Below are 20,616 nucleotides of genomic sequence, written 5' to 3' on the forward strand. Positions count from 1 at the left end.
TAGCGGCCTCTCGTGATATGAATGATTTTCCGTGACCGGTTTCTTGTAATGCGAAAGGTTTATCATGACCGATATCTTGTGACACAAGTGGCTTACCGTGAGCGGTCTCTTGTAACATGTGTATCTTACAAACAACGTGAACATAAACTTGAGATAAGGGAAGTAAAACAGTTGATAAGTTGTTTACCTACAGTTGTTACTCAGAACTGGAACAAACACGGAAGTATTAGTTACTTACATAATGTTTACATATTAGTCAGTTAATATTTGAATAAATATAAATATAAGTTAATATAGGAACAAACTAATGTTCAACCATAAATGATACATCACTCAACATCATGTCTCATCGGTAAGCTTGAAGGCTTATAACACTAAATTCTGAGTGTTAACCATTAACACTTACCCTTCAGACCCATTTGTGCTTCATTACAACCAGTTTTTAAGCAACATAACAGACATTCTATGTTGTGTTATTCGCGTGTATCATGCTTTGAGTTACAAGGCTGTCATACTTATAGCGCATCCACGTCCTCAAAATACGTAGCGCGAGTGAACCACTAACCTTCAGTCTTTAAATGTAGTTGCTCTTGCAAATAAATCAAACTTAAATAAATATATAATACACCCACCAGAGTACACTACCAATACAAACGTTCTTGGCCTGGCGTGTCCAGGTTATTAAGACATTCGACTCGTAATCTGAGTGTCGCAGGCTCGAATCCCCGTCACACCAAACATGCTCGCCCTTTCAGCAGTGGAGGCGTTATAATGTGACGGTAAATCCCACTGTTCGCTTGTAAAAGAGTAGCCCAAGAGTTGACGGTGGGTGGTGATGATTAGTTGCCTTCCCTCTAGTCTTGCACTGTTAAATTAGGGACGGCTAGCACAGATAGCCCTCGTGTAGCTTTGCGCGAAATTAAAAAAACAAACAAACAAACAAACGTTCTTATTACATTTAAATAAGTGTTCGGTTGAACTATTACTTGCTACAGATATACAGTAAGTTTAGTTAACTTACCCAAACTAAATGTAACGCGACCAATACTGATGGAGTGTGTGTGGACTCCATGTACACATATTTTTTAAAGTTTATTTTCTAAATTATTCAATTTCCAAACTGAAAATACGTCCATGACCTTACTGGTTACAGGATCAGTGTCTGATCACATACAGATTTATTTAAACAAAACTACGTCAGTGTTCCTTTTTCAATTCCACCAACATCTGTTAGTGTTTATTGGGTTTTTATAAACAGAATGAGTGGTTAATGAGTTCTTTACACGACATGTTCTAACATGGAAAACACCAATTAATACAAAAACAAGACGGGTATTTGAAATTCAAAACGTTTTAAATAAAGAAAACACGAATCAATTAAGACCATAATAATATCATAATTTAGACCAATCAGAACATATAAACTATACAGGGGGAGGATCCAGTGAGTTAGTTATCTGATAAATATGTTTACTGTTATTATTTCTTGTCTACAAATATATTAACTTGTAGCGCTACAAAGGGTTAAAATGCAAAGGATTTGTTTAGCTATTGGTAGATTTTTATTAACAGTTCAACATTTTGGTGAAATTATCTTTATCAGAACGAAGGCCATATAATTATTTTACTTTTACAGCAAGTAGCCCTTTATCAGAGAAAGGCCAATAAAACCATGTTATTGGTTGAAAACAAATCTAACACATCTGTTGAAAGATTGGTAGGTAACGTGGAATAAAGTACCGTTATTACTTGAAATTAATGTCTACTTTCTAATTGTGTTGATGACTTCTACTGCTTTCTATTACCATCTAGTGATTGTCTCTACAGTTACTAAGTGAATAAAGTCACACCAGAGGCGTTGACACAAAAACAACTTAGTTGGATTTATTTGTTTGTGTTTGAATTACGCATAAAGCTACACGAGGGCTATCTGCGCTACGTCTCTAATTTAGCAGCGTAACACTAGAGTGAAAGTAGCTAGTTAACACCAGCTGACGCCAACTCTTAGGTTACTGTTTTACCAACGCTGAAAAACTGAGCATGTTTCGTGTGATGAGGATTTGAATCTCCAGTCCTCAGATTACGAGTCCAGCCCCCCAAACCAAACTGGCCACGTCGGGCCCACTTAGCTTTAATAAAGAAACACAAAAGGAATCACAGTGATTAATAACATAGAATTTACTGTTGAACTTTGTTTTAGGATGTACCACCGGGACAAACGATAACATTATTGCTTAGCGCCGTACTCGCAAACAATCCATAGTTTTTTTGTCGTACGTAATGTAAATAAACACCAACAATAAGATCCCAGTTACTTATGAAGCATAGTACGACTTTGTCGAAATCGCTCGGGTAAATAGCTTGTTTTATAGAGGAAAAATTTGGTGCTGTATATTGTCTATGAGTGTGGGTGTGCTGGAAAGGTTTGTTGCAGTATATTGTCTATGAATGTGGGTGTATTAGAAAGGTTAGGTGCAGTATATTGTCTATGAATGTGGGTGTGCTGGAAAGGTTTGGTGCAGTATATTGTCTATGAATGTGGGTGTGCTGGAAAGGTTTGGTGCAGTATATTGTCTATAAATATGGGTGTATTGGAAAGGTTTGGTGCAGTATATTGCTTATGAATGTGGGTGTATTAGAAAGGTTTGGTGCAGTATATTGTCTGTGAATGTGGGTGTGCCAGAAAGGTTTGGTGCAGTATATTGTCTATGAATGTGGGTGTATTAGAAAGGTTTGGTGCAGTATATTGTCTATGAATGTGGGTGTATTGGAAAGGTTTGGTGCAGTATATTGTCTGTGAATGTGGGTGTGCTGGAAATGTTTGGTGCAGTATATTGTCTGTGAATGTGGGTGTGCTGGAAAGGTTTGGTGCAGTATATTGTCTATGAATGTGGGTGTATTGGAAAGGTTTGGTGCAGTATATTGTCTATAAATGTGGGTGTATTGGAAAGGTTTGGTGCAGTATATTGTCTATGAATGTGAGTGTATTGGAAAGGTTCGGTGCAGTATATTGTCTATAAATGTGGGTGTATTGGAAAGGTTTGTTGCAGTATATTGTCTGTGAATGTGGGTGTATTGGAAAGGTTCGGTGCAGTATATTGCTTATGAATGTGGGTGTATTAGAAAGGTTTGGTGCAGTATATTGTCTGTGAATGTGGGTGTGCTGGAAAGACTAGAATATGCACACTCTAAACATTATCGGCACCTTATTTTACTTGTTGGAAACTCTCTTGGCACTGCAATCTTAATTAGTTGTGAAAGATTTAAGAAATGGTCTTAATCAGCTGAGACAATTGTTAGAAATGCATCGTCTAGTTGTGAAATCACGATCAGTGTGAGTTTGGAGGCAGATAGATGAAACATTATTTTTTTTTTTATCTGACATCAGATGTGAATGAATGTAAGCTGCATTCGGCTGAACCTAGCTATGACAGGTCTAGGTTAGACTACAATGGACCTTAAATAAATAGGTGTCATATTAAAATATGTGGTTAGCAGAGGAAATAGATCTTCCAACAAACTAATAACTGGTTTTAAATAATCCTCCAGTATCTGGCTCTAAATTTTCTTACCAACAGCTTGGAATAACCACTCCGAGTTATCTATATCCAGGGATTATACCAAATCTTCCAATAATTACTGGTTGGTAGATCGTTTGAAACACCATTGAAAACAAATATTACCAGACATTTATCTGGAATTAACTTTTCAAATAATCTGTGGTCATTTAGATAAACAATATTGTTATACGGTACCAAGGACACAATAACATTTTTGGCTTCACTCTATCAAAGAGATAAGGACTTGGTTACATTGTGTCACAGAGACACTGTTGGTTACACGGTACCACAAAGACAGTAAGATTGTTACAAGTTCTACTAATTTCCCAAATACAACTTGCGGTATAACTATTTAACTTTGCAAATCAAGTGAGGAAGTTTTCCTCACAAGAATGTTATTAATTAAATACTTTAGAAAAGAACAGATCCAATCTGTATTTACAGTACACATACTTACTTTTAATTAGGGTTAAGTCTTATCCGTGTTTAATATAGAATAGTATAAAGCGGTTTACCTGCACAGACTTAGGCATGCTGAAAACACTACGAAACATTGGCAGGATGAGTGTTTGGTACTCGTCCAGAGTGCTCTCCTTTATAATGTACAACAAAGGTTGAAGTGCTGCAGATAACACTTCCGGAGACTGTAACTCGGACTTCAGAGACGGTAATACGTGTTGGAACCAAAGTTTCTGACGGTAAAAATATTCTTCACAAATGTAACACTATCACACAACATAAACAGAAACCTTATTCTAAAATGATAAATATCTGTCAAATGTATTTTACAAAACTTTGAAAACAGATATTAGTATTTTTATTTTATAACCTTCTAAATATCAGCAGTTTAGAAATACATCAACAGCAAATAACTTCTGAAACTGAAGATATGTTTAGTGCATGTCGATTGTCTAATAGAAAATAAAGCTTAAGAAGTGACAGAAATCTGACACGTTTTTTGTTATCGGAGGCTACCCACCACGGGAACTGAAACCAAACATTTAGCGAAAAAGCTTCCTGACTTACAACTACATCACTGAGGAAAAGAACTAAAACAACCTTGAATCTTATTAATTATAAAGTTTAGTAAACACAAAAAACCAAAACGAAAAGAACATGTTCAGTAAGTAAGAGAAACATAAACTTAAAAACATGTTCAGTAAGTAAGAGAAACATAAACTTAAAAACATGTTTAGTAAGAGAAACATAAACTTAAAAAACATGTTCAGTAAGTAAGAGAAACATAAACTTAAAAACATGTTTAGTAAGAGAAACATAAACTTAAAAAACTTGTTTAGTAAGTAAAAGAAACATGAACTTAAAAACATGTTTAGTAAGAAAGAGAAACATAAACTTAAAAAACATGTTTAGTAAGAGAAACATAAACTTAAAAAACATGTTTAGTTAGCAAGAGAAATATAAACTTAAAGAACATGTTCAGTAAGTAAGAGAAACATAAACTTAAAAAAAATGTTTAGTAAGTAAGAGAAACATAAACTTAAAAAACATGTTCAGTAAGTAAGAGAAACATAAACTTAAAGAACATGTTCAGTAAGTAAGAGAAATATAAACTTAAAAACATGTTTATTAGGTAAAATAAACATAAACTTAAAGAACATGTTTAGTAAGTGAGAGAAATGTAAACTTAAAAAGCATGTTTAGTAAGTAAAAGAAACATAAACTTAAAAACATGTTTTGTAAGTAAAAGAAATATAAACTTAAAAAACATGTTTAGTAAGTAAAAGAAACATAAACTTAAAATACGTGTTTTGTAAGTAAAAGAAATATAAACTTAAAAACATGTTTATTAAGTAAAAAACATAAACTTAAAGAACTTGTTTAGTAAGTAAAAAAACATAAATTTCAAAAACATGTTCACTGAGTAAACTAAACATAAACTTAAGAAACATGTTCACTGAGTAAACTAAACATAAACTTAAGAAACATGTTCACTGAGTAAACTAAACATAAACTTAAGAAACATGTTCACTGAGTAAACTAAACATAAACGAGAGAAAAGAAAAGAGAAAAGAGCAGCAAAAAAAACTGCTGAAACTAAAACTGACGGAACTCGAAAAGGAAACGATATTTAGACAATTCAAATCACTGTAGTTCTTAAATACAGATAATGAATGACGGACGCCTAACAGAAGGAACTATATTCAACAAGTAATAAAAATGTAGGAAAAATCTATTTATTAAAATACAGAAAATTAAACAAATGTGTGAACTTAGAAAGACTGCGCTTAGTAAAATAGTGCTTAATGATTGACGTGAAATTAACAAAAGTTGTAAAAATTATTTTTATCAACTAAGAAAAGATAAAATACTATTCTTAGTTCATGTCAGAAGTTTATTAAAACGTATCAGGAAATATTGAAAAACGAAAAGAAAAGTCGATCTTTGTGTTCATTGAAGCCGAAAATAACCGTTGTTACTGGAGTATTTAGATAGTATTGTTTGTTTGTTTTGAATTTCGCACAAAGCTACACAAGGGCTATCTGCGCTAGCCGTCCCTAATTTAGCAGTGTAAGACTAGAGAAAAGGCAGCTAGTCATCACCACCCACCGCCAACTCTTGGGCTACTCTTTTACCAACGAATAATGGGATTGACCGTACATTATAACGCCTCCACGGCTGGAAAGGCGAGCATGGTTGTTGTGACGGGGATGCTGGCCGACTTTTTAGTAAAAAAAAAACGTTATTTTTAGTTTTGATAGTAAAGTAAATGAAAGTTAAATTTTTTCACAGAAGCCTAAAATAAACTTTATTTGTTTTTTAGTGTTGTCTAAAAATAGATTTTCTTAAGTTTCGATAGGAAGGTAAAACAAACAAGTCGTGTTTGCATTACTGACATGAACCTAAAATAAACGTTGTTTTTAGTGCAGACAGAAACCTAAAAGAAACGTTGTATTTAGTGCAGACAGAAACCTAAAAGAAACGTTGTTTTTAGTGCAGACAGAAACCTAAAAGAAACGTTGCTTTTAGTGCAGACAGAAACCTAAAAGAAACGTTGTTTTTAGTGCAGACAGAAACCTAAAACTTGTTTTTGTGAGTCACCTAAGTCATAAACGAAAACGGTGCACATTGAATCCTCGGTATAAATCAGGGTTTAGTGATTATAATGACTGGTATAAATATCAAGTAATCTAATAATTAGATTAATTCAATTGTTATTAACTTATGATAGATGGCACGACTTAGAATTTTGAAAAGTTATGTGTTACAGTTTTCTGAAAATTATTTAATATTTATGTTATAATTTGTAGTTAACTTGGGTTAACTAACGCAAGAGAAACTAGCTATAGTATTTTTTTATAAATAAAGGTAAGACAGTCAAAAGTTTAATTTAAGGTTTAGTGGTTTAAGGTTTACCATAACCATAAAATAGGTTAAATATGGGTTACCGTAGTTTAGGCTTTGATATATTTCAACTTACTGGTATATCACAAAACAGGACAAATACATTGTTTTATTGAAAAATAGAACCGATTTATTGTGTCACAGGGTTTTAAGAATTTAGTTAATTTAATTACTTTGGTTATAGTTAAAATGTTAAAAGATAAAACTCACTCTGGGTATTTGCGACAATATAGTTTTTAGGCTGTGGTAGAAATGAGCTTTGTGTGTCGTATCCTTCATTTGAATGACATCAAGGTACTGCAAAGCATGGATGGCAGGATCCATGAAAAACCTGATCTGTACAAATTATAATAGAAGATACTTCTTACATATAGGGATAAGATGACTTACAGCAGATACCCTAAAGAAACTAACCGGAACAAACACTTTGTACGAATCACATTTTTTAAAATAGTGTCATGGATAGAATGGCTCTTAAATAAACTTACTTGACAAAAACTTTATAAAAGAAAAGACAGTTTCTACCATAACATCGTAAATATCACAACCCTAAAAAACTAACCCGAACAAAACTACGTAAACGAAGCTGCTAGTTTTATTTTATAACATAGACCTCCGAAAAGTTTAATCAAAACATAAAATAGTTTGGATTATAAACAGGAAAACACTTTTAGTAAATTAAAAATGTTCAAAATAAAACTTATTTTTTAATCTAGGGCAAGATTACAGTGACATATTCGTAAGTGTCACACAAACGTTTTTCATCATTTGTCCTTTATGTAATATAATTATGATACATATGTAGGAAGATGTGTTAGAACTAAACACAGATAAATCCTAAGAGAAGTTGAATCATACGTAACAACATTCTAATGTAATCCTACTGGTTAGGATCTGTTTGATTAACAAAAACACCCAACATTATCAACAATCTTTAGTTTTTGTGCATTTAAAGAGAAGTAAACAAATTGATGGATTGAATGTTGAGATAGATATAAGCGAATATTTCATTCTGTGTTTCTTTCATCATATCTACCCATCCTTTCGTTTATCTATCTATCTATCAGTTTCAATATTAACAGGTTTCTCTCGTAAATAAACTCTTTCAAGAGTGGTAAATAATTTAAGTAAAACAAGTTCGTGAGGTAAAATAATTAATTTTCCTTTTCGACAGTTTGTGTTAGGTTTTCTTGACCACGGCCCCCAAGCGGCAGACTTACAACCCTAGAAACAGAGTTACTATGTAGCTTTTTGGTTTGTTTTGTTTAGAATTTCGTGCTAACCGTCCCTAATTTAGCAGTGTAAGACTGGAGGGAAGGCAGCTAGTCAGCACCACCTACCGCCAACTCTTGGCTACTCTTTTGCCAACGAATAGTGGGATTGATCGTCACATTTTAACGTCCCCACATCTGAAAGGGCGAGCATGTTTGGTGTGACGGGGATTCTAACCCGCGACCCTCAGATTACGAGTCATGTACCTTAACCACGTGACCATGCCAGGCCGTAGATTTATGTTTGAATTCAAACTGAATCAACCTTCAGACAACGAGCCAAATGTACCAAGCACAACAGACAATGTAGCAAAAAACATTCGTAGACCAATAGAACACGTCTTTCTGACGTGTAGTCCACACTTCTTGGAATTCTTAATACTTGCAGTTTACATCAAAATGAACATTAAAGTAACATGGTAATAGCATGAAACGATAAAGAAAGGTTTCACATTAATGAAAGTACTGGATAATATTTAGAAATAACTTTTATATGACGGTGAATTAAACGAATATAACTACGAACAACACAACCACCGAACAAAAACATGTTTAGAAAACGTTTCGGAATATATATATTCCAACTTCAACACAATAATTACACATTGTAAATACACGTTGTCCGTCAACATCCAGCGGCTTAAGTTTTCCTATTATTTTTATATATTAAGATTTAAAGAAAAGTTGAACTAAATACATGTACTTGTGGAAATAGATTCAAATCACACTATGAAACAAAATATTTACTTCTTCAAAATTTGTGTTGTATAGTGTTATATATTTTTATCGCGAAAAATTCAGCAGTACTCAAATGAATCTGGAGCTCTAGGATTCTCTCTTGAACTGAAACTTAGTGGATAAGTCGCATTTGTGACTATAATGTCTGATTGTTTGTGTCGGTTGTTTACTTATCAGGACTAGCTAACCCTAATAATTAAGTGATGACTAAAGACAAGGTGAACAACCTACATTTGTGACTATAATGTCTGATTGTTTGTGTCGGTTGTTTACTTATCCGGACTAGCTAACCCTAATAATTAAGTGATGACTAAAGATAAGGTGAACAACCAACATTTGTGACTATAATGTCTGATTGTTTGTGTCGGTTGTTTACTTATCAGGACTAGCTAACCCTAATAATTAAGTGATGACTAAAGATAAGGTGAACAACCAACATTTGTGACTATAATGTCTGATCGTTTGTGTCGGTTGTTTACTTATCCGGACTAGCTAACCCTAATAATTAAGTGATGACTAAAGACAAGGTGAACAACCAACATTTGTGACTATAATGTCTGATTGTTTGTGTCGGTTGTTTACTTATCAGGACTAGCTAACCTAATAATTAAGTGATGACTAAAGATAAGGTGAACAACCAACATTTGTGACTATAATGTCTGATTGTTTGTGTCGGTTGTTTACTTATCAGGACTAGCTAACCCTAATAATTAAGTGATGACTAAAGATAAGGTGAACAACCAACATTTGTGACTATAATGTCTGATTGTTTGTGTCGGTTGTTTACTTATCCGGACTAGCTAACCCTAATAATTAAGTGATGACTAAAGACAAGGTGAACAACCTACATTTGAAACTCTGGGTCCGCTCTAGTCGAATATTTTCACTTGTTCGTCACTCAAAACTTAGAGAGCGATTTTGTACTAACGGACGCGAATAAAACAACCTCTAATTTATCAGTTAGGCACTGTAACAAATAGGCTACGATCGTTAAAACAAACTATTGGCAAAATACGATTTCAAAGTATAGTACAGTTCGTATGTATCATATCTATCAAAGCAAAGCAATAAATCGATTAAATACTTAATTAATTAGTGTGCATAGACCTAGTACAGTTTATATAAATAACAATAAGTTATAAATACAGATTCCAAGAAAACACAAGACAAAATGAAGAATCATGGATTTTTAAAATGTATTTGAAGATAAACCTCGTTAAACAAAAATCTAAAGTCCTTCTATACATATATTTTAAAACAACAGCTAAAAGTCTAAAAATGATTTCTCCCTAAATTCAACATCCCTTTAAGAATTCGTTAAACCTGTACTAATGTGTGAACATTCTTTTTAATTTGAAGCTTTCTCTGTTCCAATTAACCTTTCCATGTTCTAAACATCTATGAATTTTTTTCTATTCTGACCAACCCGTGGATTTATCTATACTAGAACAACCCTTAAAAATTCTTTATCTTAACATACGCTATATTCTATCTAATAGCCTTTGAAGACGCATCTATCTCAATATATACTTGAAACTATATCTCCTAGATAACCATCAATTATTCATTTTAATGTATATCTATCTCTTCAAAAAACACTCGAGTTAGGGACGATTAGATACTTTGTGGAGGATTGGTAATATTAAGATATCTTGATTAAGCTGAAATCAAACGACTTCTATTCTTAGTTTGTGACCGGTTAACTTTCTTATTTATATATTACAGTTTTCTCATTTTTTATAGTGATAACACTGTTATATTATCTTTTAAAAGGGCAAGAACATCGTTCAAAATAATTGGCTAAGCCTAACGGTGTAAAGAAAGTGTCATTAAAGTGTCTTATACTATCAGACAATTCACTAAGCGTGACGATCTAACAAAAGTGTCATTAAAGTGTCTTATTCCATCAGACAACTCACTAAGCCTGACGATCTAACAAAAGTGTCATTAAAGTGTTTTATCCCATCAGACAACTCACTAAGCCTGACGATCTAACAAAAGTGTCATTCAAGTGTCTTATCCCATCAGAGAACTCACTAAGCCTGAGATCCAACAGACTGTCATTAAAGTAAATCCAAACAGTCTACGTTATTAGTGGATTTTGCTTATAAAACTTTTTTCTTAACTTAACCAACGAACAGGCTTTAGAATAGAAGAATTGTGCTCAATTGTTATATTAAAACGAAGTTGAAGCCTTTCCACACTGTTACAGGTTATGTCGCCAAGTAAAGTCAACCTGACGAACAGTAATGAGTCTGTCACGTCCAAAGCATACCAGTTGGTATGTTTTACTTTTCATTATCCATCTAAAGTAAGGGCGAAGGTTTCACAATACCGGTTAGAACATAAATCCATAGAGTAATTGAATCGGTTTGCGTTCGTGTAGAACAGCACGAAATCCTGTTTCTTTCCAGTTGATGGAAGTATGTGATTGAAGAAAGGGAGGTTTAACACCATTTGGTTCACTAGGGCCTATATGATCAGGTTGTTATAGCACTACACTTTCACTCTGAGAGTTCCGGGTTCGAATTCTCGTCACACCAAACATGCTATGGAGACGTTATAATGTGACGGTCAGTCCCACTATTCGTTGCTAAAAGAATAGCTCAAGAGTTGACTGTGGGTGATGATGACTAGTTGTCTTCCTTCCAGTCTAACACTATTAAATTAAAGACGGATAGCGAAATTAAAAATGTAAAATTTTAAACAAACTAAATCCTGTTTGTCATTTTGGTACAAAGTCGGTATTACTAGTTGGTACAAGGAACCCAGAACATTTGTCTGCTAATAAAAAGGGTCTACCTTGAACTTTGTATCCACTTTTCGTCTCCCTGACTTACTCCCGGTGAAGTATCCAGCGATAATCGCGAATTATTTTGAAAACCTTTTTCGAAATGCCTTATATTTATTTTATATATTCATTATCTGGTAGAAAATGGCACGAGACGTATTTTACCACATCGATGTTCACGTGTAATGTCATTATGTACACAAGCTATCTTTTTTCCTGGCTACGCGTAAAAAAAATAATAAAAACGTAATTTGTATTGATTTTTAAATAAGCACGTGGCTTGTATTGCTTTTTTAAATAAGCACGTGGCTTGTATTGCTTTTTCAGACGGAAATCATTCTGATTTATGTGCGTAGAGTTACCTAGGTAACTTGGGCGACATTTCTCACTGACCTTCGAGCTCGTGGATTGACACCTGTTTGACGACGTCACACTTCGCTTACCACGTATTTCCGTTTAAAACGATGTTCAACCTAAAACATGTCACTCACCATCGAAAAATTCTGCGCATTCGGCCTTCTCCTAGGGTTAACACTCAGAAGCCCCTGGAGGGGTTCGTATAAGAGACCAGGTATTCTGTTTTGAAACCCACGAAGCTTCTGTTCCAACTAAAATAAAACAAAACATGTATAGTTATGAACTTTAGAAAGAGACAAATAACATTTCATGTTTCTTCTGTCTTTTCAGGTAACTAATAGAGTTGGAGAAAAAAATACTTTAACTTGGAAAAAGCCAGTTTTATCTGATATCATTACTAGAACAAATAACACAAATGGTCGTTTAATAACAAACTAAAACACCAACCAACATTGATTGTTTGTCTTGTTGCTAAACGTTAGGCGATACCAGTAGTTCTTAAACTGTGTGCTGCGGGGATATTTCAAATATTCGAGGGTAACACAGCGATATTGACATCTGTCGGACACCGCGCAAACTACTAGCTTAAGATCGTTCACAGTTTTAACATTAGATGGCGCTACATTCCTTTCAGTAACGTTCTCGAATATTTGAGATATGTTTTTGTTTACTTGTACTTTTGGCTACGCCAGTAACTTCTCGAACTTTCTAGTTTCTTAGATTTTGTATATAAACAACTTTTGATTCTCCGGGTCCGTCAGTAATCGGAATAACTGGAGAGTGTTGGGATCAAGTGTCCTCGAGGTCAAGCAAAGTTCAGTGAATTATTTTGTTGATTTTTAGTCCATGTGCATAAAGATTTCTGAACATTAATAAGAAGTGTGGGAGTGAAGAAAGGGATGGTGAACCACAGACCAGTGACAAAGTTGTGAAGAAACAGAAATAATGGTAATATGAGGATAGTTATCTAGATTTCAGTTTTACTTCAGTAGATGTCAGTCATGAAGAATGTCCACAGTGTGTATTATGTCTAACAGTTTTGGCTCCAGGGTGCCTGCTTTCAAGTAAACTAAAATGTGGTTTAAAGACCAATCATCCTAACATGGTATAGTACATCCTGTGATTATTTTACCAGAAAGTTAAAATAATTGAAAGAACAAAAAGGTACATTTTTGAAACAAGCATCAATACCAAGCAATACTTTACTAGTATCCTACAAGGTGGCGTATAGAGTCGGGAAATGTAAAAAGCCTCATACTCTTACGGAAGAATTAATTTTACTGTCTGCAGTGGATATAGTGAACATTATGGTTGGTGAATCTGTAGAAGACTGTTTTCAAAGGTGTATTTATCCAACAGTATTATCAGTCGTAGAATCCAACACATGGTTAAATATTTCAAAGATTAGCTATTGAGAAAATGAAAGAAAAGAGATTCAGGTTGCAGCTAGACAAGATGACGGATAGTAAGTAACAAGGATGTTCATTTGATTTGTTACACCAGCTAGACAAGGTGACAGAGAGTAACAAGGATGTTCATTTGATTTGTTACACCAGCTAGACAAGGTGACGGATAGTAACAAGGATGTTCATTTGATTTGTTACACCAGCTAGACAAGGTGACGGATAGTAACAAGGATGTTCATTTGATTTGTTACATCAGCTGGACAAGGTGACAGATAGTAACAAGGATGTTCATTTGATTTGTTACACCAGCTAGACAAGGTGACGGATAGTAACAAGGATGTTCATTTGATTTGTTACACCAGCTAGACAAGGTGACGGATAGTAACAATGATGTTCATTTGATTTGTTACACCAGCTAGACAAGGTGACGGATAGTAACAAGGATGTTCATTTGATTTGTCACACCAGCTAGACAAGGTGACGGATAGTAACAAGGATGTTCATTTGATTTGTTACACCAGCTAGACAAGGTGACGGATAGTAACAAGGATGTTCATTTGATTTGTTACACCAGCTAGACAAGGTGACGGATAGTAACAAGAATGTTCATTTGATTTGTTACACCAGCTAGACAAGGTGACAGATAGTAACAAGGATGTTCATTTGATTTGTTACACCAGCTAGACAAGGTGACGGATAGCAACAAGGATGTTCATTTGATTTGTTACACCAGCTAGACAAGGTGACGGATAGTAACAAGGATGTTTATTTGATTTGCTACACCAGCTAGACAAGGTGACAGATAGTAACAAGGATGTTCATTTGATTTGTTACACCAGCTAGACAAGGTGACGGATAGTAACAAGGATGTTCATTTGATTTGTTAAACCAGCTAGACAAGGTGACGGATAGTAACAAGGATGTTTATTTGATTTGCTATACCAGCTAGATGAGACGACGGATAATAACAAGAATGTTCATTTGATTTGCTACACACGCTTCTTGGTTGGTGACAAAATTGTGGAAGACTGGAAGACCTTCTCTTATGTAAAAGTGTCACTGCAGGTACAAAGGCTTAAGACTTGTTTGAGATCCTTGATACTTTTATGTGTACAAACAACTTAGACTGAACCAAGTGCATTGGCGTTTGTACCAATGGTGGTCACTCTATGTCCGACTGTTTTGGGGGATTGCAGGTACTCATACGAAACAAAGCTCTTGATGTATTGTGGACCTACTACACAATCCACAGGGAAGCCCTTGCGTCAAAGCACCTGAGTTCTGCACTGAACCTAATCCTGAAAAGTGTGTTGAAAGTGGTTAACTTTAAAAAACTCGGCCACAGAAGGCGAGTTTTTTTTTAAAAAATTGTGCATATAAAGATATGAGATTCATATCTTTTTACTGTCCCGTGTGTTCAAATTACGAAAGGGAACTTTACTCTTATCTCAAAGAAGAAGAACACGAATAAGCTAAGAACTTTCTGGATATTGGTTTTTTGTCAAAATCAACGTACCTGTGTGATCTCTTCGAAAAACTGAATGAACCTTTCTCTGGGGGAAAGCAACATGCAAATTCTGAAACTCGTAGAGAATGTTTCAGCCTCCAGAAAAAAGTTACTACCATGGAGAAGAAAAGTGAATGAAGATGGCGGCAAAGACTGCTTCCCTCAGTTGTAGCAGTTTGTTACATCCAATGAAGTTGATTTGACCCACAAACTAATCCCTTGTTGCCGTAATTTGTTACATCCAATGAAGTCGATTTGACCCACAAACTAATCCCCTGTTGCAGCCGTTTGTTACATTCAATGAAGTTGGTTTGACCCACAAACTAAACCCTGTTGTAGCAGTTTGTTAATCCAATGAAGTTGATTTGACCCACAAACTAATCCCCTGTTGCAGCAGTTTGTTAAATCCAATGAAGTCGATTTGACCCACAAACTAATCCCCTGTTGCAGCAGTTTGTTACATCCAATGAAGTCGATTTGACCCACAAACTAATCCCCTGTTACAGCCGTTTGTTACATTCAATGAAGTTGGTTTGACCCACAAACTAAACCCCTGTTGCAGCAGTTTGTTACATCCAACGAAGTTGATTTGACCCACAAACTAAACCCCTGTTACAGCAGTTTGTTAATCCAACGAAGTTGATTTGATCCACAAATTAATCCCCTGTTGCAGCAGTTTGTTACATCCAATGAAGTTGATTTGACCCACAAACTAATCCCCTGATGCAGCAGTTTGTTACATCCAATGTAGTTGATTTGACCCACAAACTAAAATCTGTTTTTGAGGAGCACCTAACACAGCTCAGTGACTGGTTTGAAAATTACTTTCCAAAAATATGGGGAAGTTTGCATGGATCCAAGACCCATTCAAAGCTAAGGCCCCATCTATCTGAATTTACCTCTGCAGAAGAAGAAATTCTTGTTAAACTATTTTGTGACATAACTTTAAAAACAAAATTTGGCAGCATGGAACTAACTGAGTTTTGGATATCAGTAAAAGATGAATGTCACCTGCTAAGTGCTAAAGTTCAGCGAATATTATATCCGTTTGCGACGTCATATCTCTGTGAAACTGGGTTTTTGGCAGTTGCTGTGATAAAAAGCAATTACCGCGCGTAAATCAACGTGGAACAGGAAGTAAGGGTGGCGGTATCCAATCATATTCCAAGGTTTGAGAAGCTGTGCAGTGACCAACAGGTACACACATCCCATTAGTAATTGTAGTTATTTAAAAATGAAATAAAAATATTGTGTTTACTTTCAATTTACGTGTATTATTATTTCAAACAGCTACAAAGTTGTTAGGACATAAATACTTATTAAGTTGTTTGGACCTAACTACTAAATAAACGGAACTGCCTAAGGGGGCCGTGACCAGATTGCTGAGACACGAAGCGCGCCGTGAACAGAGAAAGTTTGGGATACGCTGAGCTACACGATGAACTATTATCGATGTATTTATCACAAGGATCGAACTTTAAATTTTAACGTTACAAGCCCTCAAACCTAACGTTGAACCATCACGGACATAGAAAGTGAAATATTACATCGAAATTCAAAGAAATGTTTGCATGTAATATAATTTAACTAAAGCTTGTACGGTGGTATATCACAAAAAGAAATAAAACAATTTCATCGGTAAATATACAGGCTTACGATGCTAAAATTCGGGTTTCGATACATATGGTAGACACACTACAGACAATCCGTTGTGTAGCTTTGTGATTAACAACAAACAAATCGTTTTCTGCAAGTCCTATATGTTTTATTAAACACTTAAAACCTTGTTGAAATACGAAACTGTACCCAGTGTATTTATAACAAAGCTACTAATGGTATCCGGTCCTAATTTTGAACTACAGATAAGAAAGAAGGCTGACAATCAACTGTATCATACTACGTGACTGACTGTTATTATTGTAACGCTCCAGTAGATTAAAATACAGTTTATATTTTGTAGTATCGTACACCATCGATCTCGGCTCTGCTGCTCCAAAATCTAGAACTCTGTCTGGAGCCAACTCACGCCGCACGTTTAGTAGTTGCTTACAAAATTTTATATATCTAACATACATAGTGCCACAATATTCTACAATATAGATCAGGTAACAATATCCAAACAAATAGACAACATATTAAAATGTAGACAATACAACACTATTGTTTGTTTTCGAATTTCGCGCAAAGCGACACGAGGACTATCTGTAGTAGCCGTCCCTAATTTAGCAGTGTAAAACTAGATGGAGTGTAGCTAGTTACCATCACCTACCGCCAACTCTTGAGCGAATTTTAACCAACGAACACTGAAATTAACCGAAGCTATATATGAAAGAGCGACAATGATTGGTGCTTGAGGATTTGAACCTTCGACACTCAGATTACGAGTCCAGCGCCGTAGCCACCAGGCCATGAGCAACAACATCACCCACTAAATGTTGTTCAACAAGTGTTTAAAATGTAAACAATACAACAATATTATCAAGTAAATGTTGTTCAACAAGTGATTAAAATGTAAACAATACAACAATATTATCAAGTAAATGTTGTTCAACAAGTGATTAAAATGTAAACAATACAACAATATTATCATGTAATTGTTGTTCAACAAGTGATTAACATGTAAACAATACATCAATATTATTAAGTTAATATTTTTCAATGAACCCGTAAAATGTAAACAGTATTATCAAGTAAATATTGTTCATTGATCATTTAAATGTAAGCAATACAACAATTATATCAGGTAAATGTTATTTGACGATCGTCTCATATGTAAACAACACACAAATATTATAGACCGATTAAGTGGCGTATGAAAAGCAGAATAATTTTATTCTAGTCTTATTATTACAAATGTTAGGCTTATGAAAATCTAAAGTTTCGCCAGCATTCGACATATGAACAATAACTTTGAACTTGCTTTATTGATCATTAAAGGAGAGTTTCAGATAAACTTTCGCATATCGTTGTCCAGCCCGGTTGTGGATCTGACTGCTACTTTTACACTTGTGGTTTCAATGTGGAATTGTAAATTAAGAAAAATGTTCCTTTTATTTCGGCCTAAATCTGCACATTTAGATATATGCGCTGTAAGAATTGCAGAGAGCTAACCTTGAATTTTAGAGTTGATATTAGGTCAGCCTTGTAACAATGCTACTAAAGTTACAACATTCTGAATTACATACCGTGTTTTTAATATATTTAAAAGTAAGGGAATCAAATTTTCACTTTAATGTTAAAGCTGCCGAAAGGTGGCAAACAAGGTTAAGATTTGTAATAAAAATCACCTATTACGGTGATACTTTTTACCACTTTCTTCTTAGTTTCGGATTTAAAATTTGAAGTGTGTGAAAATAGCGTTTCATATATTTTATCTTCTACACGTCATTTCAGAGAGTCAAACTTTTCTCTCATCGCTCGTTTAATTTCTCGCAGAGGTACACTAAAACTATTCCTCTCGCCTTTCTCAATTTTGAAGTAATAGATTATAGGGAAGATAAATTGGATAAATAGACAACATTACCCGCCAAAGTTTTGGACTATTCTGTCAGAGCGAATGGCAGTATTTGACTGTCACTCTCATGATACACTTCAGCACTAAAGTGCAGAATGCGACTTTCTTTGACTTGAGGATTTAGAAATTCAGCTACTTAACTGTTTTAGCAAGAAAAACAAAATATGTCGTCTGTGCCTAAAAGAGACTGTCTAATCAGAAGTTTAAACTAGGCCACACTAAACGTTAAGTCAAATCAGAAGTTTAAACTAGGCCACACTAAACGTTAAGTCAAATCAGAAGTTTAAACTAGGCCATACTAAACGTTAAGTCTAATCAGAAGTTTAAACTAGGCCACACTAAACGTTAAGTCTAATCAGAAGTTTATACTAGGCCACACTGAACGTTAAGTCTAATCAGAAGTTTAAACTAGGCCACACTAAACGTTATGTCTAATCAGAAGTTTAAACTAGGCCACACTAAACGTTAAGTCTAATCAGAAGTTTAAACTAAATGTTAAGCAGGTAAACCAAATCTAAAAAAAACTCATTATTGTTTTATTCACTTACCGTTCCTACCACTTTATCATAATGAACTGTGTTCAAGTTGGCTTCAATAAGGGACCGCCCATTATTGAACAGAGCACAAATAACGAGGCCAAGCGAGAACATATCAGTATGTGGAGAGCAGCATGAGCTCGCCTGGACTTCAGGTGCAGTGTAATCCAAGTCAGGCTGACTCAACTTAGGAAGTTTGGAAGTGAAAGACTGGCAAGGTACTGGACTCTGGAAAAGAAATTATAAGGTTAAAAGGTAAGAAGGACAGTACTCTGAGATAGCCCTAACTGTTCAGGTGTATCTTTCTCAGCCCACATAAGAGGTAAAATGTAGAGAGTTATGTCCACTAAAATTAATATGCAAGAAAACAATCGAACAATAAAAACTGAAGTTAGGGTTAAAATGGGTTAGTGAATTATAAACAAGTAAATAAATAAAACAAATGTATCTGAATTAAGAGAGACAACTGGTCGGATTAAAACCGAAGACTATCTGGTTTCATATGTTTGTTTTATATCAAAGCCAAATTGGGCTATATGCTGTGTTTACCGCAAAGAACAGAACAGCAGATTTTAACGTTGTAAGACGAAATATTTACTATTGTCCCACCAAAGTACAGAATAATTGACAGTACTATGATGATATCAATAAAAGAGGAACATCCGCCTACAACAACAGGATACTGCCTGTTCCATGAATTAATTTGGGTTAAGGAAATTACTAAAACCCCTATTTTTTCAGCTATAAAGATAGAAAACTTTATAGTTAGTTACTATTAAAGCAGTTATTGGTAACAATGTTGTAGATATAAAATAGCAGACATACTGTTAAAATAGTTATCTGGTAACAATGACTACATATAATATATACAACAAACGTACTGTTAAAATAGTTATCTGGTAACAATGACTGCATATAATAAATACAACAAACGTACTGTTAAAACAGTTATCTAGTAACAATGACTACATATAATAAATACAACAAACGTACTGTTAAAATAGTTATCTGGTAACAATGACTACATATAATAAATGCAACAAACGTACTGTTGAAATAATTATCTGGTAACAATGACGCATATATATAATATGTATATAACAAATACAACAAACGTATTTTTAAAGTAGTTATCTAGTAACAATGACGCATATATATAATATGTATATAACAAATACAACAAACGTATTTTTAAAGTAGTTATCTAGTAACAATGACGCATATATATAATATGTATATAACAAATACAACAAACGTATTTTAAAGTAGTTATCTAGTAACAATGACGCATATATATAATATGTATATAACAAATACAACAAACGTATTTTTAAAGTAGTTATCTAGTAACAATGACGTATATATATAATATGTATATAACAAATACAACAAACGTATTTTTAAAGTAGTTATCTAGTAACAATGACGTATATATAATAAATACAACAAACGTACTGTTAAGATAGTTATTTGGTAATAATGACGTACATATAATAAATACAACAAACGTACTGTTAAAATAGTTATCTGGTAACAATGACTACATATAATAAATACAACAAACGTACTGTTA

The 20,616-nt window shown here is 34.2% G+C and overlaps 1 protein-coding gene across 1 annotated transcript in view; it reads right to left on the minus strand.

The window, feature by feature from the left end:
• LOC143230112 (SCY1-like protein 2) overlaps positions 1-20,616 on the minus strand; it is a 457,312-nt gene that overhangs the window by 44,215 nt on the left and 392,481 nt on the right. Inside the window, exons 8-11 of the mRNA XM_076463162.1 lie at positions 19,056-19,271; positions 12,215-12,331; positions 7,134-7,259; positions 4,076-4,252 (exon numbers count right to left, since the gene is read on the minus strand). Of these exons, the coding sequence (XP_076319277.1) occupies positions 4,076-4,252; positions 7,134-7,259; positions 12,215-12,331; positions 19,056-19,271 (636 nt within the window). The remainder of the gene's footprint in view (positions 1-4,075; positions 4,253-7,133; positions 7,260-12,214; positions 12,332-19,055; positions 19,272-20,616) is intronic.

This window comes from Tachypleus tridentatus, chromosome 10 (genome assembly GCF_004210375.1).
Source record: "Tachypleus tridentatus isolate NWPU-2018 chromosome 10, ASM421037v1, whole genome shotgun sequence".
Taxonomy (NCBI): domain Eukaryota; kingdom Metazoa; phylum Arthropoda; class Merostomata; order Xiphosura; family Limulidae; genus Tachypleus; species Tachypleus tridentatus.